At 32.3% G+C, this 27,943-nt stretch overlaps 1 protein-coding gene and 2 pseudogenes across 1 annotated transcript; 1 reads left to right on the forward strand and 2 right to left on the reverse strand.

The window, feature by feature from the left end:
• The first annotated feature begins 3,541 nt into the window (after positions 1–3,541).
• LOC129319705 (preprotein translocase subunit SECY, chloroplastic-like) lies at positions 3,542–12,986 on the forward strand (annotated as a pseudogene).
• Positions 12,987–13,830: 844 nt separating this feature from the next.
• Positions 13,831–15,373, reverse strand: LOC129320831 (cyclic nucleotide-gated ion channel 17-like; annotated as a pseudogene).
• Positions 15,374–26,287: 10,914 nt separating this feature from the next.
• LOC129319527 (uncharacterized) lies at positions 26,288–27,195 on the reverse strand. The gene is made up of 2 exons (XM_054964638.1): positions 26,499–27,195; positions 26,288–26,403 (listed from the first exon to the last, which is right to left on the reverse strand). Exons 1-2 carry the CDS (start codon positions 26,874–26,876, stop codon positions 26,371–26,373), a joined length of 411 nt encoding a protein of 136 aa, XP_054820613.1. The 5' UTR covers positions 26,877–27,195; the 3' UTR covers positions 26,288–26,370.
• Positions 27,196–27,943: the final 748 nt, after the last annotated feature.

Consider the following 27,943-nt stretch of genomic DNA (forward strand, 5'->3'; position numbering starts at 1 on the left):
ATCTGTAATGGCGAAGCATTTGAAATCAGTAAATTTTTAAAAAATATTTTTTAAAACAAATATAAATAATATAATTTTAACATATTTTACAAGGATAAAAGAAATCTTAAAATTTATTAACTCTGTCTAATAAGTTTTTTAATGAGTGTTTAATTTTATTCTATTAAATGTACATATTCATTTTTCTCACCAATATTCAATGGATGATAAATGAAGAAATTTGTGATAAAATTTTAATGATATGATTTATAAATAGCATTAAAAATAGGAATAATAACATTTAAGTCCCAAATGATAAGCTAATGACAATTATGTCCCTGACCATTTTTTTCAAAAATAAGTTGTATATGTTGATTCAAACAATTAGAAATAAAAATACTTATTATAATATAAGAGTTACATTTGATATTTAATACTTATTCCAAATGATAAACTAATGACAATTATGTCCCTGACCAATTTTTTTTCAAAAATAAGTTGTATATGTTGATTCAAACAATTAGAAATAAAAATACTTATTATAATATAAGAGTTACATTTGATATTTAAATACTTATTTGTAATTAAAATTTTAGAATTTGCAATAAATATATATATATTAAAAATGAAATTATCATTATCATTAAATTTGTTTGTTCTTTTGATCCTTTGTCCTAATTATCAATATATTTTTTAATAAGTGAGAGATAAATTTACATAAAGTTTTAGATTAATAAATGAAGAGATGAGATGAGATTTTTTTTTGCATGTATTAAGTTGCAGTATACTCCTTACAACTTCATTTATAAGACATATTTTAAAAGATTCATTTAATTCTATTTATAGATCTTGATGTAGCTTTTTAAGTAATGATTAAAAAATATTTTTTAAAATTATCCTTTATAAAAAAAAGATAGTATTATTTTTTAAATTTTTTATAAAAAAAATATATTTAAAATTTTATACATTTTTATATTATATATTTTTTATATTGATATTGATAAAATTAATTAAAATGATTTATACCGTAGGCGGGTGAAATGCATTTTAAATCAAGAGCAGATCATGAAAATGATTATATTTTGCGCAGGAAGATTCTTCTTCTCAGTCACGCCACCTGGCTAACAGGTATAAAACCTATTATTAGGGTTATACCTAAATCTTCTCCCTATAAAAGCAAAGGCAGAGGATTGTCTTGGAAGCAACACTGAATATACAACGAATCAACTTTTCTTCTGCCTCTCCCTCTCAAAAAGAAACATGCTGACACACCTGAACCTATGCTCTTACCCACTTCCTAAATTTGCCTCTTTTATATAGTTATATTTAATTTTATTCTTACATAGCAAAAAAAGGTGAGCACCTTTGTTGGTGCACTCGCCAATTGATAATTCCTTCACCAAACCGATGCGTCATTCTTCATGCATTCCTTACAAATATTTCTCTAGGGATAAAACTATTCACTGCTGCCACACACCTATATAAACAATGGCAGAATATACAAAACTGAGCATGTTTGTGCCAAGCACATGAAAATGGGTATTATTCTTTAGGATTTTATGTGTGTGGACTTTAATTAGAGTTAGTAGGTGATATTGAATAGATATATATAAATATTACTGCGTAATTTATGAAAATAATAATAAATAAATGGATTGGATGAGAAGAGAGGCACGGAACAAGTAGATGACAAAGAAAGGACATGGCTTTCGATACGTTGTTCGTCTTTTGGTAGATATGCAGCCTTTTATAGCGCCATGCTTACCTGTTCCCTCTAACCTCTTTATATTGATATATTGATATGCATATTAATTTATCAATATTTAAGAATCTTTTATTTCTGTCTTTCACGTCACCTTTTTTATTCTTCAAAGTTGATGAGTCAGTGGGACCCAGAGTTCCCCGTTTCACAGTTGAAATTTGAAAGTGCCTTTTCTTTCCCTTAATCAAAACCACTCCACCATTATTGACCACCTTTTTACAAAAACCTACTTCTAAAAAGTTCTACTTTGCATGTGTAGTAGGTACGGGATGCTCATCATCATTTACAAATATATATATATATATTTGCATTTGCATGACCTCATTAACATTGCTATTTATTATTCATATTTCAAAAGATAATTATGACCACTTTGATTAACTCGCAAGTTAGAAATTCAACTCGACCAACAGCTGTTGCATGTGACAAGGGCACAATTGTATCTTCAGTTTCAAAGTTGTTTGCTTTCTTATAATATTTCCATATCACCATGAAAAGGTGCAGCGGGGATATATAAATATATCAAAAAATATATATATATATATTAATATTAAAGAAATCTAAATATAGCATAAGTTGATAATGCATTTATGATGAGAAGTGGATGTTGAGGAAGGAGACAAGAGGGAAAGCAACATGCACAAACTTCCCTGCACTATCCAATCTTGCTCACTGGCTGATGATGGACAATGAATTCAATTAAGAATACTGATCTCACCACCCCAATTCTTTATTTTTTTTTTAGAAAAAATTAAATGCTCAAAAACTAGGAGATTTTTCTTATTATTAAAAATAAAACAAAGAATCTATTGAAACGATGCGTGTCAGAAAGAATCAGCGTTGCAAAGCTGGCAAACTTGACCCAAAAATAAGCACTTGGATTGGATGTCACGCAGGTTCTTGTTCCCCATATCTTTCTTCAACGTCAGGATTTCTTCTTCCCAATCACTCCCATCTATCACATCTCTACCCATCTTATAAATGCCAAATCAATCATCCACGACATTCTCCTTATTAATCTCCACCAAAATCATACAAAATCCTTTCAATTACTTGCATTTAGGATTCCCTTTTGAAATTTATGGTTTTTTGTATTTTTATTTATAAAATTGTACCACATCATTTATAAATTTAAATTAAATGCAAGTTCTATTGAATTTATTAAACTTATTAATTTTTTTTCAGCAAGTTAAATATATACTCTATAAAACTTAGTTCTTGGATATGTCAAGGTCTAATTTGAAAAAAAAAACACTCAAAGCAAAAACTAATATAAAAAATAAGTTGTCCTGTTTTGAAAGTTCTTTTATTAAGTATGATAATTTATTAATGTAAATATATTTAATTTAAATTATGATCATATTTCATATTTTAATTTATTAATAAAAAAAGTCTTACAAGTTTACAATTGAATTTCTTAAATTTGCGAGACTGTCAACTTTGACTATAGGTCCTATACTTGTGTGGCAAAACGGCATAACATGTGGTGCATGTAAAAGAGTTCAATAATTGGTTATATATAATAACTATGCATAAATTAAGGAAACTAGCTAAAATTAATTAATTATTGCAAAAGCTTAAAATTATCCTCAATAGAGTTTATTGATTATACAATGTTGTTTAATTAGATTAAGAGTTGTAATCGAAGGATATTCGAGGATCATGTGAAAGGTGCTCATAATAAGGATCGGAACTGAAGGGATATTTCAAGAAAAATACGCTGACTCAGAAAAATATGGCACCAAAATGATCTTTTCTTTTCTTTTTTCCCCCAAGTTTAGTGGCGGCAAACACTCGATGATGAATACTCGGAGGTTGGAGCTCGTACTGATGGTTGCTGAAGGAGGTGTGGCTTTGAGAGCCCATTTCAAGGCCCAAATATGTTAAAATTGGGCCAACTACCGTTAACAAACCTATTCTGGGTTTTTATTGTCTAGCCCATGATACACTGTCTGGATCTAAGCCCAAGCTAGGTATCGTCCTAAAGGCTGACCAAGTGATGATGGCGATGGGAGGTGTGAAATGTGAGTAAATGTTTTTTTTTTTTTTTGGGCCAAGGTGAGTAAATGATTAAACTCTCATGGTCTCACATAAAAGTCTAAGAAAGTAAAATAATATAGATATTTTTAGTCTTTTTCACCCGTCTAACTTGCACTGGAAACAATTTTTTTTTTTTTACCGTGTGCAGGTCTCCCATTACAGATGAGTTCAGGCCAATATATATATATATATATATATATAAATGGATACCATCCAAAATATGAATTTCTTGAAAATAAATATTATATATGATCTAAAATTAAAAATTTGTCAAATATTTTTTAAAATAACAAATAAAAAGTGAGAATTTCTGGGGCTGAAAAATGTAAATGCTTATCATTCTAGTTTAAGTACAATCAAGTAGTCTATCATTTAGCATTACAATTCATTCCTCTAGAACTAACGCTTGTCTGTAGAATGTAAAGTATCTAACTTTTATCATAACATTTTTTACTAATACTTTGAAAAAAAAACATTTGTTGCCAATGCATATTACAAGAAATACAACTTCAAAAATGCTTGCAAAGATTAAAATGCATTTTAAGATCATCATTTTCAAAATATATAATTTTTATATTAATCAAATTAAAAGTTTAAGATAAGATAAATATGGGAAAGTGAAAATTGATTAATTAAATACTCTTAAATTAAGTTCAAATTAAATTTAAATTTATATTGACTTAAATGAAATTAAATAAAATAAAAATGATAACAGTAAAAAAATAAATATGATAACACCAAGTGTCACGTAGAAGGTTACTTGTTACGAATTTAGACTATAATTGGCCAAAAAAAAAAAGACTATCAGTTGTAATATTTAAACAATATTACATTATTATAAATACAATGAATTAAGGAAAAACAAATATGCTTGCAAGGTGCAAAATAACATACAAACTTACTAATATCCATAAAGAGCAGAATCAGTGAGTAAAAGTGTAGCTAAACATAATGTAGTGTTAGTGATAAAGTGTCAGAAAAAATGATCAGGAAACAGTAAATGAGATACTCCCTCGGTTTCTATGCATAAAACAAAAATATCACACAGTTAAAAAAATTAATTAATTATAATAATTATATTTAAAAATAAAAAATAAACTAAAATGTCCTATATTAATTAATAGAAGTATGTATAATTATTTTTTATTAATGTAAATTATGAAAGGTAATTTAAAAAATGTGAAATAAATATTTATTAAAATATATAATTTTATTTATATAAAAAATAATTTTTTTACAAATAAAAATGATGTAGTAAGTCATATAATTAATGCTTTGTTCTAGAACCTTCAAAGGGAACTTCAAGCCATTCCTGTACATGTCGAGTTAGCTTATTCTTATTCAATTTCAAAGCAATGCTAATAATTACAAAGTGTGATTTTCAACTTAGCCATTTATTGCTTATGCTTACTTCCTCTGGATTAAAATATAGAATATTAGTGACTAATTGGTAATTTCAAAAAAATGTTAGTTGAATTTTTTAAAAAATTTACATATTTTTAATTTTACTTTCATTAAATACTTTATATAAGTGTTTTGATAATGATAATTTAAATTTTCATGGATCACTTTTTCAAAAAGAGTAATAAATGAAATAAAGATATAATTAGAAAAATAATTATAGAAGTTACACAAGATTCTATATTTTAGATCAAGTAAGGCTTCTAAAAGATATCTTATATTGTGATTCGGAGAGAATAATTTTTTAAAATTAGAGCACTGATATGTGTATTAGTGCCTTGCTATTTTGTCATGGCTTACATGCTATTACCTTTAGAATACTTTAAACTTACTTCTATTAGTTACTTCATCTAATGAACACAAAGAATATTTAAAAAGAAATTCAGTGGAATTCTCGAATGGGATGTGAAAAATATTGTGATGAGAAGAAAAGTAAAATATAGTAGAATGTAAAGGATTAAGAGAATGAGGGAGCATCTTATTGCCTTGTCTATTTAGAACATTTGAAGGGTGAGACAAAAGGCACTATTTATTGCCAAAAAAAAAGGTTAATATATAATTTAAACCTTAAAGTATAGGTCTATGAGCGATTTAAACCCTAATATTTTAAAAAGTTTATTTTGAATTCTAAACAATTAAAATTAAAGTATTTGTTCCTATCATTAAATTTAAATAAATGTTTATCAAATTGAGGTTAATATGTGATTTTTACCAAATAAAGGTAAGAGAAAGAGGAAGAATAAAATTTAATAAAAATTATACATTAGGCCTCAATTTGACGGGTGTTTATTAAAATTTAATAGTAAAGACAAAATTACTTTAACTTTAATTATTTAAAATTTAAAATATACTTTTTAAAAGTTCAAGGTTTAAATTTTATATTAACTCAAAAAATAATTAGTTGCAACCAAAATGATTTACTTGAACATCTATCAATGATTGAAAAAAGACGAAAAATTTGTTGTTCATAGCAAATACACATACCTAACACTTTGATGCTTATTAATTTGATATGATAACTCCCATACTGTTTGTATTCTAATTTCTTATCACCATAAGTGTGGCCTTTAGAAAAAGTAAATGAATAAGATACAAAATGCAAGGAGTCACAAATGAATACTAAGTAGGTTGAAATTGAATATGAGCCTTGTCAACTTTCATAAAATGCTATGGCCTTACCTTTTCCTCCTTCTGATGGCTATCGAAGAAGCTCTAGATATAGTGAGGGCAAAAAAAAAAAAAAAGGAAAAAAAAAAGAAAAAAGAAAACTAAATCAAAAACTACTAATTTAAAATCATGACACTTATTGAATGAATAGACTGACATTATTCACCGAATTCAAATCACTCAACGCATTGATCAAACTTTAATGATTATGACTTACTATTTTACAAAATTACTATTAAAATAATTTTAAAAAAATATATGTGCAGCTTCTTATAATTTCTCTTAATTTTAAATTAGGCCTTTACAATGTTTTTTATTGAACCCTCAATTTGGAAACTTCTATATTTTCAGTAAAAGATTGTATAACTTTATAATTAATTACATAATTTTTATAACTCAAAATTTATATAATTATATTGTTTTTTAAATAATTTTTATGCATATAGATTTTTTATTAAAAAAATGAAATATAAATAATGTTTTAAATATAATATCTTTTTTTCAACTTTAGCTGTGAATCAAATTTTTTATAAACTCCAAGAGTGTTTTTATTTTGAGAAAGTTGCTAATTAATTATTAATTTTAATATTTAAATATTAACATATTTAATGGTTCAAACTAAAAAACTTGAAAATGAATTTTCCCAATAAATGGTTTAAATTTATTTATTTATTTTTATAATTTCACATTTTAATAATAACTTTATAAAATGTAACATCTAACCATTTAAAATTTAATTCAAACAAAAAATAGAAAATATAATGGGAAAACTAACGCGCCAATCCTTATAGTTTCAACTAATTTTTTATTAGGTCCTTAAAATTATTTTTATTTTATTTGAATCCTCCAGTTTATCTCTGTTAGACGTGTCGGTACCTCTCCTTCCAAAACGTTAAACTGTCGTTAAAAAGAACTTCTTCATTAGGGGGAGTGAGTCTTGGTTCGAGTAATGCTTTCAACCCTACCTCCCCGGTTGCAGAGCGAGGCTGCCACTTGTGAAGGAAGCAATGATTCAGACATGCCAAACACCCCCCAACACTGCTCCTTACCCACTTTTCCTTCCATCTCTCTTCTTTGGTATATATCTTTCTTGCTTCTTCCTTCTTCGGTTTCCTCATTCACAGTAAGTCACGTTGGTTTTGTGATATATGCGAAGCATGGGAAGCTCTTCCTCCAATGGAGCTCGGGAGCATAGCCTCCATAGTCTGCATGGGCCTCAAGATTGGTAGATCCATCCCCCGCAAGTTCACTCACCACGACTACACCGTTGCCATCCTGGCTTGAGACCTAGGCAAGTGTTCTTGCTTTCTGTTTGTTTCTCGGAAAAACAAAATGTGAAAATAGGGGATTCTAGAATAGAAACAGAGAGGCTGTCTATATTGGCGGAGGAGATAACGAGGGAGGAAAAGGTGGGGCAGGTATTTGCATTACGAATAAACTCTTCGGATGCTAAAAGCGTAAAAGACATGGAGGAGTCCATGTATTATGAATCTAGAGGTGCAATAGCATTATAAGAAAAATGAATTAGAATAAAGGGATGCTCTGTTCAACTATGTTTTTAGGACCCAAAACAGAGGTAGATAAAGTACGAATCTAAATGTGATTGAGATATTTATTAAAAAAAATTAATTCTTCTACATTGAATGACGCACTCGGAGGAAATATATGTGAGGGCATTTCAGCGATATTCATGCCTTGTTTCACCAACTTTGCTTAATTAATATAACATGGGGACTGAGGATTTGAAGTAAGTTCCAATTAGTACTGATCATTATGAGCACAATAGAGGCCATGGGATTGAATAGGGTTTTGGAATTTTTTATTTAGGCAGCTATATATGCAGAATACTCATGGGAGAACGTGGAGTATTTTAAGGTGGCTGTGGCAGAGGCGTGTTAAGACCCTTTTGCAGTGAAGACGATAAGGGATAAGAAGAGAGAGAAAGAAACAAACTTTGACCGAACCCTACATGTACACGTGTCAGTACTTTATAGCTTTTAACAGCAAGCTAGCGTTTTTTGAAAGGGAAGGACCAACACCGGTATTAGTGATAATTCCCAAAAAAAAAAAAAAAATCGCAAGGACCTACTTAAACTATAAGGATTGGCAAATTAATTTTTCCAAATATAATTGAAGTGGAGGACGAAAGTCACTTTCATTAATTCACTAGCTTATCGAGTGTACTCTACACAGTTAACACTAAGTTTCTCATTTTATTGTTTGTTCCATTATCGTTTTCATTTCTCGGAGGAATGGATTCGTGACACAAGGCATGCCATAGGCCAAGAGAACAGAGCTTCCGGATAAAAATGGTTATAACGGTCGGGGAAGCTTCTCTTTCTCCCCTCTGTTACCGTCGTCTGCGTTGCCAAACCTCTTCTAGAAGTTGCTTCGCCCGAGCGAGTATCTCTATCCGTAGAAGACCCAACAACACTCACTAGTTAATCCTGGGCACCTCTCAACCAGGTAGGCACATCGATGCCCATATGTCACCCTCCTTTCCCACGAGAGTAATTATTTCACTTCCTTTTCGAAACGGGTCTTGCTATTATCTACTTAACTAGTTAACTGGGTCTTTGATTCGATTAAGCTGGAGAGTGAAGGTGACGTTCCAGTGTACTAGTTTTTCTTTCCCTTGGTTTTAATGTCTTGTTATACGCGGAAATTGAGCTCGAGCCAATTCATTTTGCTAAATTGAATGGATCTCTGTGAGAGACTAGTTTGTAAAGGGTGGTTGAGCCACCAACTGTGCATATTTGAGCGGTTGGTAAGAAACATGACTCAAATTTAGCTCTTATACAAAGTAGCAGTTTAGCAAAATGTGTCCACGGCGGTAGAGAGACTGAGCATGTGGTCATTAGTGCATTTCCAATTAAGCAATGTCTGATTCAGTATGGTGAAGTGAACCAATACAAACTGGACATATATTTCGGAAACTAATTTATTTTTTTCACGATATTCAGCTGCACAAAAGTCACTTTAAAATGTTAACAATATCAAGGAAAATTCTCCTTGGACCTGTAATGCTGCGTTATGTTGAATTACGGCTAATGTTTGGTAAGGGAGAGACTCCCTTCATCTGTTAATTTGGTCAGAGGACTGATGTTAATATCAGATAGGAACCTTGAAATTGTTTTGGCCTTGTTTTATTAGTTATAGCAATTTTAATGCGCTCTTGCTGACTCTGAGTTTATGCAGCAATGAGGCAGCAAATTTTGATCCCTTGGGTATTAACTCGGGTTTATCTTCTGCTCTGAATTCTTCTTGGAAAAATTTGGTATGCTTGTTTTCACAAATATTTCAGAGTTCTTCAAGTACTGAGAAGGATAAACCTAACTCTTCTGGAGGTGCAGCAGGTTTCTTTCTTGGCTTTAATCTTTAATTATGTTGCATTTGTGTTCAAGTTTATATCTTTAACAAAGTAATCAGCACATTTTGTTATTGGCAGCTGCAGTAGAGGATAGTTCAATTAATTTTGGAGACTTCTTCAAAGGTCCGTTGCCAGGAAAGTTTCTTAAGCTTTTAGGGCTTCTTGCATTGTCGAGGCTTGGCGTATGCATACCACTGGGCGGGGTTAATAGGGATGCTTTTCTTGGCAATTTGGACCAGAACAGTTTATTAAGCACGCTGGACTCATTTTCTGGAGGTGGTATTGGCAGACTTGGGATATGCTTTCTTGGTATTGTCCCCTTCATTAATGCCCAGATTGTGTTTCAACTTCTTGCACAAATATATCCCAAGCTGCAAGATCTTCGAAAAAGAGAAGGTGAGTCAGGAAGAAGGAAAGTTCTTAAATACATGCGATATGCCTCGGTTGGATTCGCTATTGTACAGGTCAGGAACTTATAATATAAAATTTATAGGCCAAAGTCGGACCTTTGTTTCATCATAAATAAATAACCAAATGCATTCCTACTAAAATTCCTTGGTATATAAAAAATGTGAATAGGACACTTGTGATCATCCAAAGGAAAATTATCAGGACTATACTGGAGAGAATGACTCTTGATTTCTGCCAATTATGACATGACTGAAAAAACAAGTGCATAAAGGATTGTGTGAATTTGTAAATAGGGTAAAATAGCATAGTGAGATGTTAGAAGATATACTGAGGATCTTCCCCCCCCCTCCTTAATGGTTTATAGACTTTAACAGTTGTTCCCTTATATGCCATGGTGAATCTCGTAGGACAAGAACATAATTGTTTTGTCAGTCCCTTGTTTAGCCTAGCTTTCCTATTTTATCTTGACATGCTTCCTTTTATTTTCTTGACAGGCAATTGGTCAAGTACTCTACCTACGTCCTTATGTCAATGACTTCAGTGCGCAGTGGGTTCTGTCTTCTGTTATCTTATTGACTCTTGGATCTGTATTTACAACATACATTGGTGAGCGAATTTCAGACCTAAAACTTGGGAATGGCACATCGCTTTTGATATTCACAACATTATCTCCTACTTGCCTGCCTCGTTTGGAAGGACATTTGTACAAGCATTTAATGATGCTAACTACGTTGGACTCACCACCTTGATCGTGTCCTTCTTTTTGTTGGTGCTTGGTATTGTTTATGTTCAGGTAAATATTAGTTATATTGTTAGACATTATGTACTTCAAGATAGTAAACAAATTTTTGCATTGATCTCAAATATGGTTTTTCAGGAAGCAGAGAGAAAGATTCCTCTTAACTATGCTTCAAGATACACAAGAAGAAGCAGAGGACTTGATAAATCTGCTTACCTACCCTTTAAGGTTTTCCTCTTTCCCCAGCCTCTTTTATCTTGTTGAGTCCCATAACTCTAATTATCTAATTATCTATTATCTAATAACTTGTTCCGGTTAATCATATTTATGCTCCAAATTATAAATCTTTTACTCAGAGAGAGCTAAGCTGAGTCATCTAGATTGTCTTGTTTGTACCTTTTTGATGGGCAGGTGAATAGTTCTGGAGTGATGCCCATCATATTTTCTACGTCATCGTTAGCCCTTCCTGGTACTCTGGCACGTATCACGGGCATAAATGCTCTGAAGAAAGCTGCACTTGCTTTAAGTCCTGGGGGTATGTGGTGCTTATATCTTTTGGCTCTTGCCAACACACAGAACTGGCGTTTAGTGCATTTTCAAGCAGAGATTTTGAAAGTAAAAAACCTATACTAATTAGGATATATAGACGTATCAAGGACAAGGCCCTGCTGTTGTCAACAAGTTTACTGTTGCCCTAATATTTGACTGGATATTCATTCGCAGGTTCCTTCTATCTGCCAATGAACATCCTTCTAACAGCATTCTTCAACTATTATTACACTTTCCTACAACTGGACCCTGATGATTTGAGTCATTGAGTGAACAATTGAAACGTCAAGGTGCATCAATTCCACTTGTCCGTCCCGGCAGAACCACAGCCATTTTTATCAAAACAGTAACTTTCTGCCTTTTCTAGTTTCACATTCCATTATCACTTTACTGATAGATCTCTCTGTTTCACTTAAATTATTTTGAAAGAAATGTGCCCTAGTATGCCGTCAAGTTTCAAGTTTGTACACTGTTGATGTAAACTAGTTGGAGTTTGTGTTTAATGTTTAAACTAAACTGATGTAAAACATGATTGCCTACTAAGTAATAACACCTCATTAACCAAAATATCCGTTCAATCCCATCCTACATGTGATTCCCATTTTTCCTTTTAACTTAGCATCAACTCCCATGTAAATACTTGGAAAGTAGAAAAAATAACTAGTCACAATAACCCATATAGTCGACCTTATCTAGTGGGATAAAGCTTGTGGTGGTTGTTATAATGGGTAATAAAGGAACAATACTTCCTATTCTACTTCTATAATAATAATCATATCAAGTTGTGCGTCGAAGTTGAAACAATCACTGATCAAAGCTTTTGCATTTGTCCTGGCTGCCAACTGCTAATTTTGTAGCTGTTTTTCTTTAAATATTGAATGAATATTATGTCCTTGAATTTAAAAAGACGAGTAAATAACAACCTTCTAATGATAAATGCATGGTACTTCCATGCCTCAGAAGGTGCTGGTGTTAACGTCAGCCCAGATAGATTCATTTTTCATGTTTTTGGGGGAACATCTTTTTGCATTCTTTTATTATATGTGTGGTACAGGTTATTAGTCGAATATCGGTCCTCGGTTCAACATTTCTGGCAATTTTAGCTGCCGGACCAGCTGTTGTTGAGCAGGTTACACACCTGACTGCATTTCGGGGATTTGCTGGAACATCTATTCTTATTCTTATTGGTTGTGCCACAGACACAGCAAGAAAAATTCAAGCTGAGATTATATCCCAAAAGTACAAGAACATAGAATTCTATGACTTCGACAAGTATTGACCATGAAAAGGAATGGTGACTGAAACCCTGGAGATATGACACGTGAGTTTGCAAAACGATATGCTCTTTGATTTAGGGCTTGTAAATAATGCTGTAGAGCAGGCGTACTTCGTCATTTTGATACTTTTTTCTTGGTTACTTTGGTTCGTTTTTAATTTATAACCATGGTACTGAGAAAGGAAAAGGAACATCCCCCAGAGATTGATCGTAAAATCGATCATGTTGCACATCCTTGTTGCATTAATAACTATCAAATGTTCAAAAAAAAAAAAGTTTTGTAGATAATTGCTTTTAAAAAAAAGCAGAAAATTTTATGTAAATAATGTTGAGATTGGTTGCTTATATCAAGAACGACGTAATAATCCTTGACGAGATCATTGCATTGTAAGGAATTACAGAGCTATTATTCGATTAGGATGAATTGATGATTATTATTGTTACTATAATTCTTATTCATTTTTTTAATTTTTATTATTAATTATTAATAGTATAAATCATAAATGAAATACAAATCATAACACCTTTTTAAATGTTTTTTTATGTCTTTTAGGTTTGATTGATAGAATCAAGAACATAATTGGTATTTGGTATTACATTCTGATTATTATTTGAGCAAACCAAATAATTCTAGGAATTTCGGTCAAGAATATAAGATCTATTCTAATATCCCAGCCTCTCTTCAAGGTGGGGACTTCGTTAAGACTGCAACACTCAGAATTAATATTACAACCGTATCATAAAGCCATTTGACGGGCTTTCAGAGACAATCACTCATCTCTTGTGAGAAGATGTTTGGAACATACTACTCGTTTTTTAATTAACTTTGTCGAGCAAATCAACTAATTTCTCTTAGCCACTGAGCTCAATAGTTAAGTATTAAAAATATTCTATTGGCCAAAAAAAAAAAGTACTAAAAATATTCTTCTTGGAGGTCAATGGATGAGATCAAGAGACGAGAAATATAGGGAAGGAAGTTATCGCGTTCCATCCTGTCTCTGCTCAGCCTGCCATTCGAAAGGTGAAACAGACTCAAAACGCATACTTTACAGTTTGCACAATGACTCAGCATGCTGATGAAGATTAGATCTTACGTGTTAGTGTTCAATTCATGCACCAGAAAATGAATTGACGAAGACCCGCCAAGTCAGACTGCCATTTACCTGCTTCCCTAAATTCAAGACATATCTACAAATATCAGCAATCAAGACTGATTCAATGCAAAGCTGTAAAAAGGCTAAGCAGGGTTCATGTGAACTAGGAATCATTATCCTAGGGAAACGGTGGCAGTGTGCTTCTGTATAGATTTAGTAAGCTAGTCATTATCAGCTTCAACAGTAAAGTCAGGTTCTTCAGGTGTTTGAAATTTTGGCATGTCATCTTTAATCTTTAGGGCTCCCCTTCTTGTGTTTGCAGCAAACCTTGACGCAAGTAATGTGACGCCAAGGTTCAATTAGCTCGAGAAGAATCTGAATCGGCAGGACATTCATCCTCGGGTTCTCTCTCATTGGCCACATTCTCATCCATAGTGAAGGATTCCCTGAAAGCAAGATCTTTGGCAGACATCCTTTTCTTATATCGACGCCATGCAGCCTGTATGAAGCAGGCTACCCAAGTCCTCCATTGATGGGAATAAAACCGGAAGGTTTGCTGCAGCTTCTAGCCGTGGAGGCGCCTAAATTGATTCGCCACAAACTTGAGGTCTTTAGCTCGAAGAGCGAAAGCTTCAACCTCAGTAAGTGATTTGAGGGTCCTGGTCGAAGAAGGCAGGTTCACTGTTGATTTCGGAAGCAGGGCCCAAGCAAGTAGTTCCTCACCACAAAAATCTCCTGGTCTCAATATGATTGAATTGAAGAATCCACTGCGACCACCATTTGTAGTAGAACTATCTAATCTACCTCTGACGATAAAGAGCATTTCTGTCACAGGGTCTCCCTCCCGAGCAATGTAGGTGCCTTGAGCGCTCAAAAAGGATTCCAGCCGCTCACATATTGCGTCTAGTAGTTGATCATCCATCAGTGAGAAGAAGGGAACCTGAAAATAAAAAGGGATAGGTAAGTGTTTATATTAGAACCATTTAAGCCAAACTGCTCATTCGAATCATCAAGTGTTCAAAGTAACAATTGCGCAGCCAAGAACATCACAGGGCTCTGGTTGTCAGTTACCATGAAATGCCAGCACTAAGAAAACTGGAAATCCACAGATATCTGAAGATCAATTATGCTTGGATGAACAAATTTTTTATGCACATGGGCATAAGCAAAGCTTTTTCAAAATACCATCTGGATTAGCTTGGCCACGATCCCATGAACCCTCATATACTAAAAATTTGGATGGACCATGACAACTGGTAAGAAATGAGAGTAAAATACATCTTAGATAGCAAAAATCATACTCGTCGAACAAGGTCTAAGAATAGGTGGCGTTGGATATCACGGCGAAGATCAGCAGGTAATCCACGTAGAATTGTTTCTTCATCAACTCCTCGAGTTGCAAGCCACTTGTACTGAACAAATCGTCGAACACGTCGTCTCAAACCTTCAGGGAGTTGGTGATGTCTCATCCACTCTTCAGTGTCTCTTCGCTTGAGCCTCCACTCCTCGAGCCTTATGGTGGTTGATTGCAAATATGTCTATGCCAAAGAAATAACCACAGATATAGCCAAACTATTAATGATAGCTACATGTTACTGTTACAATATAAGAATGTAGTTAACTATTCTAGATACACTAGTCCAACGGCCTATTTCTCCTCAGGTACACAAGATTATGCAGATCACATATTAAAAGTCAGAAAGCCAATGAGATTGAGAAAAGATAGGACACTGGTTTAGTTAGGAATAACAAAGAAGCAAACATACTTTAACCCTCAGGAGCAAAAAAGTGATTTTTTTTTTTTGGAAAAAATGGGGAATCAAGCATATTTTATTGAAGTTTCACATGGGTTGGATAGTAATTAGAATGCCTAAAGGATCTTTTAAAAAAAAAAATCTCAAATACCTGCATGTTCCCAATCAAATGGGAAAACAACAGGAGACCCAGGATGGCAATCGAAATAGAAAATGATGTCTCGCCCATAAAAGTGCTCGTCTCCAAGTTCTGCCCATAAGAACTGAAATATAACCAAAAGGACTAAAAGAATCATAATTTTTTAGCAACAAACATTTACTTTCAATAACCTGTTTTGAAAATTAATAGATATATACTATTTCCCTGCCATGGACGGGTTCAGTTTCACATTCTGATATCCCGAGTCAGAATTTTACAGTTGAAGATATTCTTATCCATTGTATAAAAGCAGTAACATTCATGAATTGATACCATTCACTCAATAAGGTTAGTAAATCCCAATACGAACATAAATGTGAAACATGTTTCCATCTTTTTTATACCCTTTATCAAACATCTCTTGGGCAACTGAGCCAATAACAATCCTATTTATTCTCACTATCTTGATATAAATCAGGAGACCCAACACTACTACAAGGTATTCCAACAAAGGATAATGTTGGTTGTTGACTCTCTTCACCTTTAATTCCCTCAGCATCTTGCATGTGTCCCCATTTATTTATTCTATTTCCCGATAACTTCATGTGTCCTCGTAGTCCAACAATATATTTCCATTTATGCTCAAAGATATTTTCCTTTAAAAGCTATAGGTATATATTTAACGTAGAGTCTCATTTTTCCAAATCGCTCACTTATTTAAAAACTAACTATTTCATTGAATTAATGAGATTCTTCTCTTCCCTATTAGATGCTTATTATATTTAATAAATCATAAACAACCTAGCTACATGAACAATATTTAATTATCAGACCTTAGAAAAGGGAAAAAAGATATATCTAGAGCTCACTTAATCATAGTTTCAAAGAGTGCGTGTGTGTGTGTGTGTCTCATACGAATAAAACCTTGATAAGGAATTGATCAATGAACACGCAATTGTGAAGAAGTTAATTAAAGATCTCCTAATAGTATTAAGTTATATAGTGTTCTATCAGGAGAATTCATCATTTTGGACAAATTGAACGAAATGCTATAAATAAAAAAAAATTTCTAAATGCTATACTTTTAAAATTATTTACTAAGATACTATAATATGAAAAATTAGCTTCTGAAAAATCGAGTATACTAATATGAAAATTGGCCCATATAATACCGAGTTTCAATTTATTTTTTAATATTTATTAAAGTCTATTTTATGACATACCTATATCCAGTAGAATTGGAAATAAGGGCCCGGCTTAATAGGCTGCCCGTTTAAGCCCATTTTAATAAGGGTTTAGGCTTGAAAATTTGATAATTTTTAGGATAACCGGGCTTTGAAGCCTGGCCCTTTTAAGCCTCAAAAAAAAGGCTCGAGCCCGGGTGACCCGTCAAGCTCGTTTAACTTTTTTCTTTTGCTTTTATATTGGACTTTGGGGAATGGCCGAATTGGGATTGAACTTTCAACTTTCAAAAAAACCCTACGTAGCACACTTGTACTCGGTCTCTCAGTCTCTCACTCTTAGACCTATGACAAAGTTGGAAATGACATTTTATTTGTAAATGGTGATGAGGGAGATCTTGATTAGCATTGATAATGACTTTTGTCTTTATCTTATTTGAACTTCTAAATCTTGTATTTATTTTTTAAATTATATGATACTTTAATTTGATGTATCTTGAATTTTAAAATACTCTAAGTAAATTAAAATATTAAATTTTATTTTATTTTTTTTGTAAACGGGCTTGTGGGCTCGGCCCTGAGCGCTTTGAATTAGGGTCGGGCTTCAACTTTTGGGTGAAATTGGAATAACCGAGCTTTCGGGCTTAGGCTCATAAGGGCCGAGCCCATATAGGCCAGGCCCGCCCGTTTACCAACTCTAATATCCAGCCTACAAACATTTCCCAACTCTTCCATAATTTCCCTCTTCCCCTTTTCAAAACTAGTTTTGGTCACCCTGACATCCAAAATTTTTTATTTTAATCTTATATTTATGAAGATAAAAAATTTATAAAAAATTTTAAAAAATTAATATTAAATCTACATTGCCCAAAATATATATAAATAAATAATGTATAAAAATTCTAAAAAAATTAATATTTAAATAGACTATCTTGATTAAATTTATACTATCTAAATTAATGATAAAATAAATTTGTTAAAATTTTTATAATTTTTATTTTAATGAGAAAATAAGGCTTTTAAATTTGAATGATCTATATCTCAACAAGCACTAAAATTAGTTCTTATTCTTCCTTATTCTAGCCCCAAACATGTATGTATATATATAACTTATTATATGATTATGATTATAATTACAATATATAAATACTTATATAATTATTAATTAAATTATATATAAAATATATTTTTGATAACAAAATCAAAATAATTAAATGATATAAGTAAAAAAAATTACCAAAATTAATTTTTTTTAGTAGAAAAAATTTAGGTGAGTTGGACTTTAGAAACTCACCAAAACTAGGACATGCCTTTAAATTCAAAAAGTGCTCACAAAAATCACCCATCACCAAGGTCCTCATGTCAGTAGTTCAATTTAAGTCCACGATCTTGTAAGTTATTTACCAAATCCTTACTAATTGGACTAATCTTTGTTAGTTATGGGCTATTTTTGTAAGCGCTTTTTAAATTTAAAGGTATGTTCTAATTTTGGTGAGTTCCCGGAATCCAACTCACCTAAATTTTTTCTATTAAAAAAATTAATTTTAGTAATATTTTTTACTTATATTATTTAATTATTTTGATTTTGTTATCAAAACTATATTTTATATATAATTTAATTACTAATTATATAAGTATTTATATATTATAATTATAATCATAATCATATAAATAATTTATATATATACATGTTTGGGGCTAGAATAAGGAGAAATAAGAATTGGTTTTAGTACTTGCTGAGATCCAGACTGTCCAAATTAAATAATTTTTTTAAATTTAATATAAAAAATAAACACTACAAAATTAAAATATTATGTATAATAATTGATGAGCCTTGACAAAGAGAATGATCAAATTATATTGATATTAATGATAATAAAAATTATTAAAATTTAGCTGATGATGTTAATAAAATTTAATTATTATTGATGTTGACTTTGTGATGTGCCTACTTTTGATTATACTTAAAGTTGTTATTGTATGTATTGTCTTAAATTTATTATACTACACTTAATGTTATGTGTAATATTTTTTTAACATTTTAAATATGTTTTTTAAAGTTTTAAATTAAAAAGTTAAATATATATGTATATAAATAGGGCCAAGGCCCTCAAGGCCAAGCCTGGTCGGACCAGCCAAAATGAAACCCTAAAGTAAAATTGAGGTTAAAAAAACCAACTTGTTTAGGCCTTAATCTTTTAAAGATTGGTTCTAATTAATAATTCTATAGTCTCTCCTCTCCCTCTCCCTCTCCACTATCTAATAATTGCCCCCTTGTAATTTTTTAACTTGTTCCTTCTTTGTTATTAACAACAGTAATAATAAGGAATTCAAGTCATAATAAAACAAAAGGAAGAAATTTTAAAAAAATAATTACTCTAACTGTAGTTTATGTTACAAATAAAAAAGACTTTCAAAGTTCGTATAAGGGTCAGAAAATATTTTTTTAAATTACTCTTTAATTAATTTCACGATTTTTCTATTCTCCTTGTCCCCGTATATATTTAATACCCTCACTAAAAGAGAGATCTTTTAGAAGACATTTTTTACACTGTAATTACAAATAACTAGCTTAACCAATTTTCTTCCTTTAATCAATTAGTTAAATAAGTTTTAGATTTAGGACTAAAAAGAGTGTAATATTCAAGTATTATTCAATAATAATACTAATAAAAACTCACGTTAAATTAAATCTTAAAGAGAAAATTATTCATTAAATCCTAAAATTTTCATTACTTGGTTACAACTTAATCCTATAAGTTCAATTTGATGTAACTCAATCCCTTCAAATTGTAGCTATTTACCTGTGCTCTTTACACTCTATAACTCAGTTATAATTTAGTCCACATAAGACTAAACATTTTTTTAAAGGTCGTGAACAAATTTATTAAATAGCTTAGATTTTTTTTTTTGGCCAGAAATAGCTTAGATTTGAGTGATTGAGTATAGTGAAATAAACTTTATGAATAAGTTGTGATCATATAAATATTGTAAGGAACAAGTGATTGTTTCTTCTAATATTAAAGCAATTCTCTTATAATCATTTTCCCCTTTTATAAATAAAAACTTAGATGAATTAGGTTTTAAGAAATTACTGTTTTTTAAAAAAGATCTCAAGAATCAAAGGAGTTCATTCACACACTATCCCCCAATAAAATCCTAACACTGGCATTAGATTTTGCACTCTTACAGGATACTCTTTTTCATTATACGTCTTTTTTAATTAATTAACACATTAATGATGTTAATTAGAATTATTTGAATTTTATCATTCACCAAAAAAAAGAATTATTTAAATTTTATCAATATGTTAGTTTTAAGAAAAAAAGACTATGATAACTTAAACACATTGTCTCCGGTTTGAGTTCATGTTCATGTGAATGCATTAAATACTTTTGGGAGAGCTATGATACCTCCAACTGAACCGAGCAATTAATACTGAATTTTAATACAATCAGATAACCATTTAAAAAAAAAAGGTAATTGAAGTTCATAAAAAATATACCTCCATATGTAGTAAAGTTATCGTTGGAAAAAAATATTAATTGTTTAATAAATATTGTAAAATGACCAGTAAATATAGAAATGTATGTTTTTTTTTTTGGTGTAAAAAATACAGGAACGAAGCAAACTTACCGCCAACTTTTGTGGGCAAAAAACGTGATTCCCCTTCTTAACTTTATAACGACGCCACTACCCCGTATAGTTTAGATTCCTTTCAATTTTATTTATAAATTATGTTTATTAATTTCATCAATATTAATATAATAAAAATAAAAATATAAAATAGAAGTAAGTAAAATGCCAAATATAACTCTCACATAACAAGTAAAAAACAAATAAATAATATAATATTATTTTTTTATCTTCTCTATGTTAGTTTAAAAATTTCAACTTAAAATAAAATAATCAAATTAATTAATAATTTATAAAATGAATTAAATTATACTTTTAGCACGTGGCTAATATACAAAATTGGAGAAATATATAATATTATATCAAACTCTACAAGCCTACAACACCGTTCATGAGTTTTTGTCGCCTCGTGTTTTCCTTCCTTTTGGGATAAAGAATGACCTATTAAATTAAATGACAGTTTGCTTAAACCATTATGAACATAAAATATTATCTATACTCTGCAGCCACTTGCAAGAATAATTATTTGTCAAGCCTGTCGTCAGTTTTGGTGGGGAATGATATATTATTATGCTTGTATTTTTGGGACGTGACATCATGCGACGAGGAATTGCTAGTTGAAACAGTAAACAAGGAAATATCATAGATAAAGCTTTGTCATAAGAAGCCAACATGCCTTTTTTTAAAAAAAAATTATAACATGAATAATGAATAGTAATGTGTACAGTGGAGGAACTAATCAGGAACAGATATATTAGCATACGGAATCAAATAAAGCATAGTGGAAAAATTGAAGATGCATGATCGACTTTATGAACTCATACGCCACTTTGTACCATTTTTTTAAAATAAAATAAAAGATTCATTATTGGTCCCAACCCCTACTTGGAATTGTTTAATTGTCTCTTTCAATTTCTTTTGGTGTTGGGTACTGAATTTTTTTTTTAATAAAAAAAGGGTGATTACACACAACCCATTTTATATTATACCATGCATGTTAAAAAAGTTGATGCATTGATTAATTAAATAAAAACGTACTGTTTTTAATTAACTTGTGGCCTAAATTTTTTGTAGACGAATGATATATTACAAATTAAGAGTGCAACAGTAGCATTTGAATAATGGAGGGTATCTTATATTAAATTAGAGTCTTCTATGTTTATATAATTATTTATTCAAATCATATAAAGATTCATTAGAGGGGAATGATCATAAGGGATCAAAAGATTGAATTAAACATGACTAAGGACTAGAATATATATTTGAAATTTTAAAATAAGAACCAAAGATCTTGTAGTAAATTGGTCAAAAAATTTGTTACTCTCATTCTATAATTTGCCACTAGCAAAATAAGATTTTGCAAGTGAAATTCGATAATTTGTAAATTAAAAAAACTCATCAAATATATTATCACTTTTAGTAATTTGCAACTCCCAAAAACACAATTTGCAAGTAAAATAGTCTAACTTGTGAAGACAAATAATTTTTAAATAATATGGTTGATAAGATTTACCTTTGCAAATACATACTCTAACTTGTAATTTTTTTTTTGGGAGTTACAAATAACGAAATGAGAATAATAAATTTAGACAAATTTATCAAAGGACCTTTGATTCTTAAATTTCCAAATATTTTAATTTTTATTTAAATTTAGTTTGATATTTTGGCCTTTTAATGTCACACCCCCTTCATTGTGTGTGTGTGTGTGAGAGAGAGAGAGAGAGAGAGAGAGAGCTTATAATTAAAATCTTCCTATATTTGATCGTTGATATCGATCACTATTAATTAATCAAATTTGTATATGCACCATCAGACTTCATTTAAAAAAACTCGTTAAGTTGTTTTTTATAACATTTAAACTGTCGATTTTATTTAATTAAAAGCAATGAAAACCCTTATACTCTTTTTTTTTTTTTAACCAGCAATAGATGCATTCATTAAAGGAAAAGGTTCGAACAAAAACAATAAATATCCAGTCTAACATGCAGAAAAATAGCAATACAAATACAAAAACCAATGGATCGAGCCATTAACCAATGCCATCTCTGTCCCCTTCCTGGAAACGATGGTCAATCATCACCTCGGTGTCGTCACCTCCTGCTTCTCAAAGAATGATAGATGCTAAAGGAGTTGGTGGTGCAAGAACCAGACCATTAGGTCCCATCTCCCTTAAAGCTAAGGCAGCCAAACAACCGGCAGCAGCATTTCTCTTTTGAGAAATAAGAGAAAAAGAAACCATTCTTCTGTCAGTCAGCATGTCAAACACATCAGCGAGAATCTCGTGGTATTTCCAAGGGCAATAACTAAGGTTTGTCCACTGAATTGCTTTAAAAACCTCGGCACAATGAGTTTCAATAATCACCTGGGAATTCCCCCAGTGGTCACATAGATTAAGCGCCCTTTTCATAGCTAACAGTTCCGTAAGGCAAGCAAAATCAGCATAAACTTGCTCTGCCCAACCCTTTAAAAATTGGCCTTCAGAGTTTCTACAAATAATTCCAATGCCTGCTCGTCTACATCTTGCTTCAAAAGCTCCGTCACAGTTTATCTTTATGCAGCCTATATCAGGTTTTTCCCAAAAAAGAAGTGGTTCAGGCCTCGTGGAGTGACTATTGATATGATCAACCTTGTTAACTAACCAAATATTCCTGAGTATATCCAGTAGCAAGCTCAATTACCTTGGATGGTGATGGCACTACATGCTAAAAGACGCTACCACATCGTTCCTTCCATATAAACCAGCACAGATTGGCAATGTAAGCTTTCAAATAATTACTTGCATTTGGATTAAACAAAAACCAACCACTAAGTCACTCAGCAACACTATGAATAGCCAAAGGATTGATCACTATTCCCAAAGGACAACCAAACCAAGCTGCCCTAACCTATCTACAGAGCAGGGATATATGCTCGAGTGTCTCAACCTCCTCTCCACATATTTGGCACACAAAGTCAGGGGAACATTTTTTGTTAAAAGGAGCTTCCCTCGATGCTAAAGCACGATTTAAAATTCTCCAAATGAAATGTTTTATTTTTGGCATAACCTTCAGGTTCCACAGGGATTTCCAGATTCTATCATCAAGGCCAATTGAGTTGTTCATGTGCAAAATAGAATTTGCACACCTGTAACCTAGTTTGACATTATATTGTCCATATTTTGCCGCTGCCCAGATCAATTTGTCCCTTTTCCTTGTATCAGCTAGGGGGATGTCGTTAATCAACCTCAACATAAGAGGTTCAATATCATTGCAAATTCCCTGCAGGTTCCATTTCCTGTCACTAATAAGCTCAACAACACTCAACTCATCAACTGCCACATGTTCCTTAGCCTTTAGCATGTAATTCTCAGCCCTAGGGATCCATGGGTCCTTCCAGGCCTAGATAAAGTGACCACTGCCCACTTGCCAGCAAAGTGCTTTTTCAAAAAATCATGACCCATTAAGATGCTATCCCATACCCAAGTTGCCTTATGTCCTTTCACCGCATTCATAAATGACGTGTTTGCACTTTTCAAAAGCCTAACCCATAGACTGTCTGGATATTGCAGGATTTGCCAAGCTATTTTTGCCAAGAGAGTGTCATTAAAGCCCATGAAATCCTTAAAACCCGTGTCACCTGTGTCTTTTGGCCCAGTCATCACACTCCATGCTCTCCAATAAATTTTACCAAAGTTCGTTGAATTACCCCAGTAGAAATTAGAGACTAATCTGTCTAGAGAAATACAAGTTTTCTTAGGGAATTTGAAGCAGGACATAGAAAAAATGGGGATAGCATTCACAACAGATTTAATCATTACCTCCCGGCCTGCGTGCGAGAGAAGTTTCTGCTTCCACCCTTGAATCTTCTTCCTTACCTTGTCCTAGACATATGCCAATGCTGCATCCTTCAATCTCCCCCACAGAATGGGTGGTCCTAGGTATTTACCTGAATTGTCAACTTCTGGGATATTTAAAAAAGTAGCTACACGTTCCTTAATGTCATCTGGTGTATTGGCTGAGAAGAATAGGTTTGATTTTTCAAGGTTTATTTGTAAGCCAGAAGCGTTACAATAAACATTGAGGATATTTTTCAACACCCTACAATTTGAGAGCTTTGCATTCATAAAAATTATGGTGTCATCTGCAAAAAGACAATGCGTCAACATCGGGCTTTGTCTAGTAATGATTATGCCTTATAGATCTCTAATAGCTGCGTGGGTTGATAACATGCTTGAAAGAACTTTTGATGCCAAGATAAACAGATAAGGAGAAAGTGGGTCCCTTTGCCACAGCCCCCTCTGAGGAGAAATTTTTGATATATTCTTCCCTCAAAGTTGTACATTGAATCTCACACTGAAAATACATCTCATAATCCAGTCAATCCATTTATGACAAAAATTCAATCTAAGCAAGACCTCTTTCAAGGGGGCCCATTCTAAACGGTTATAAGCCTTATTCATGTCCATCTTTACAGCAAACTCATACTTGTTGCTTTTCCTTTTAAGCTTAAGATAATGGAAAGCCTCATGAACTATAATAATATTATCTTGTATCAATCTATTAGCATAAAGGCACGCTGGTGCTCTGAAACATACTCCCCAAGGACAAATCTTAGTCTATTGGCAAGAATCTTGGCAATAACCTTGTAAGCAAAGTTGCATAAGCTAATGGGTCTATATTGAGACGCTCATTCTAGATGGTCCACTTTTGGAATAAGAATGAGATTAGTTTCATTGAGATCTGTAATGTTATAACCATCCACAAAGAAACCATAGATAAGAGCAATATGTTACATTTTACCTCATCCCATGCAAACTGATAAAAATGACCATTAAAGCCGTCCAGACGAGGGGCCTTAAAAGCCCCCAACTGGAAGGTTTCTTGCTTTATTTCAGATTCAGATATTGGTAATGTCAGCCATTGATTTTGTTGATCTGTAATCCTTGGGTGTATATAATCCAGGGCCTCTTCCATGTTTGCGGGATCACAAGACTGGAAAAGATTTGAATAAAAGTTTGTAACCAACTCCGTAATGTCTTCCTCCTTTTCAACCCAATCACCACTTGCATTTTTAGCTTTACCACCAAATTACATTGTCTCCCAATCATTGTGGATCGATGAAAAAATTTTGTATACGTATCCCTTGCCTTAAGCCAGTTGTTTCTTGACCTTTGCCACCAATAAATTTCTTGTCTCCAAAAACTTCCCGATTCAGTTGTGAGGGCTTCTATATTTTGCTTGCTCTCATCCGTATGCACCCCCTCCTTGAAAATTTTGATTTTATTAATAATGTCAACTATCACCCTCTGACTGTTTGGAAAGACTTTCCTGCTCCATTTTATTAATTTCTTCCTACACCTGTCAAGCTAGCGTATAAAATCTTGCACCCCAGTCACCTGCTCATCATTAGTAGCAGAATAACTTTTAATATTCAGTATTTCAGGATGAGTTACCCAATTTACCTCAAACTTGAATTGTTTAGGAGTTTTGTATTCCTGATAACACAGGTTGACCAATAATAAGTGATGATCTGATGCCATTGGTTCCACATGGAAAACTAATACTTTCGAAAAAGCTTCTTTGAATTCAAGATTATAAAAGCTCAGTCAATCTTTTCTTTAATATGAGCACCCCTAACCCTCTGATTGCACCATGTATAGCGCGACCCCTTCGCTTCTAATTTGATTGAATTACAATCTGAGATAAATTGTTAGAAATTATAGATTCTATGTATGGCATGTGGATTTTACCTCTAAGCTTGTCAGTCTGTGATAGGAGGTCATTAAAATCTCCTATGTATAGCCATGTAGAGCTCACCAAACCAGCCATGATTCTTATCTGATTCCAAATCCTTTGCCTATCAACTTCTATGGGCAGACCGTAAATAAAAGAGATCAAGGTCAGAGTTTCCCATATGTTAGATGTTAATTTAGTATGTATCACATTCTTTAAAGCTACTCACGATGTCGATAAAAATACCTTCACACCACCACAACGCTAGCCCTCCAGACCGCCCCACTGGATCTACATACCAGTACTCATCAAACCCACATCTTCTGCTAATCCTTTCTAGATAGCTGCGATTTTGTTTTGTCTCCATGAGGAAGACGATTTGGGGCTTATTTTTCTTGACCTCCTCCTTGAGGGTTTTGACTGTCAAGGACGCCCCTAGTCCTTGACAGTTCCATGAAAAGCAAATCATGATCCTTGGGTAGCTGTTGTAGGATAGCCACCACAAACCTCCAGCATCTGGACCTCTAACCTCCACTTCTTTACTCCTATTCAAGCAGAACCAGCTTTTTAGAAATTCGATTTCCCCACTTGTTGGAGCCATATCCATTTTGCCATTACTAATTGGTACTTTTGTCTAACTTCTTGTTTGATTCTATGAACACTCTTTCTTCTTGTGGCCTTCTTTATGGATTTTTGACTCCTTTCTTTCTTCGAAGACTCTTCATCTAAGAATAGGCATCTCCTTTTTGTCGGCATTGGGGACTCAGGGTCCCCGCAAATCTCTTGATATTCACATTACCCAACCTTTTAACCACATATGAGATCAGAGAAAATTGATGGGCCACAACTAGAGCCTTACTCAGTCTTCCTTTTCCCCAGCCTCTTCGTCTACCATCTTGTCCATAGGAGTTGGGTCCGTTGCGGCTGACTCCTTCCCCTTTTTTCACTATTTGTTAACATAAAAAGCTGAAATTGATTTCATGCTAGGAAAAGCTAAAGTTACCGATGAGCCTGTGTAGAGATGCTTTTTTCTTTAATCTATTTATCCCCCGCGCTTCCTCATAAAGCATGTAAAGAATCTTCAGATAAACTCAGGGTGAGGAATATATACACCGGCCTTTTCACTTTTCTACCAAACAATGCCCACTAAGTGCTGGCCCAAAAAAAAAAAAAGGCCACTAAATGGAAAATATTAATACATTTATAATCGGAAACCGAGGCAGTTTTCTTCTTCTTCTTCTCGTTACAGTGCAGAAATCCCACCTGAAATCTGATGTTATGTCCACTTGGCCTCTTTTACTTGGTAATGATAGTATTTTGATACTTGACTAGACTGAAAATTAAATCCAAATAGTTGTTTCTATTATTATTAAAAAAATTAATCATTCCCTCCTTGAGATTTATCTTTTGTTAAATAATTTACTCAATCCTACCCATTCTCAAGATATAAAACCACCCATCCATTCACTTTAAATTGAGACACTCTATTTAATAAGGATAAATATAAAATTATGATATTAATTTAAAAATAATTAATTAATTTATTGGGATGCATAATTTGGTTAGTTAAAAATACCTCACATGCTTCCTTTAATTTTTATTATAAAATAAGAAGAGTTGGTTCAATTATTAACTTTATTAAAAAAATAGAATAAACTTTTAATTTTATCCCGA

This window comes from Prosopis cineraria, unplaced genomic scaffold (assembly GCF_029017545.1).
Source record: "Prosopis cineraria cultivar Desert tree isolate PC_DT_omini unplaced genomic scaffold, ASM2901754v1 PC9, whole genome shotgun sequence".
Lineage (NCBI taxonomy): Eukaryota > Viridiplantae > Streptophyta > Magnoliopsida > Fabales > Fabaceae > Prosopis > Prosopis cineraria.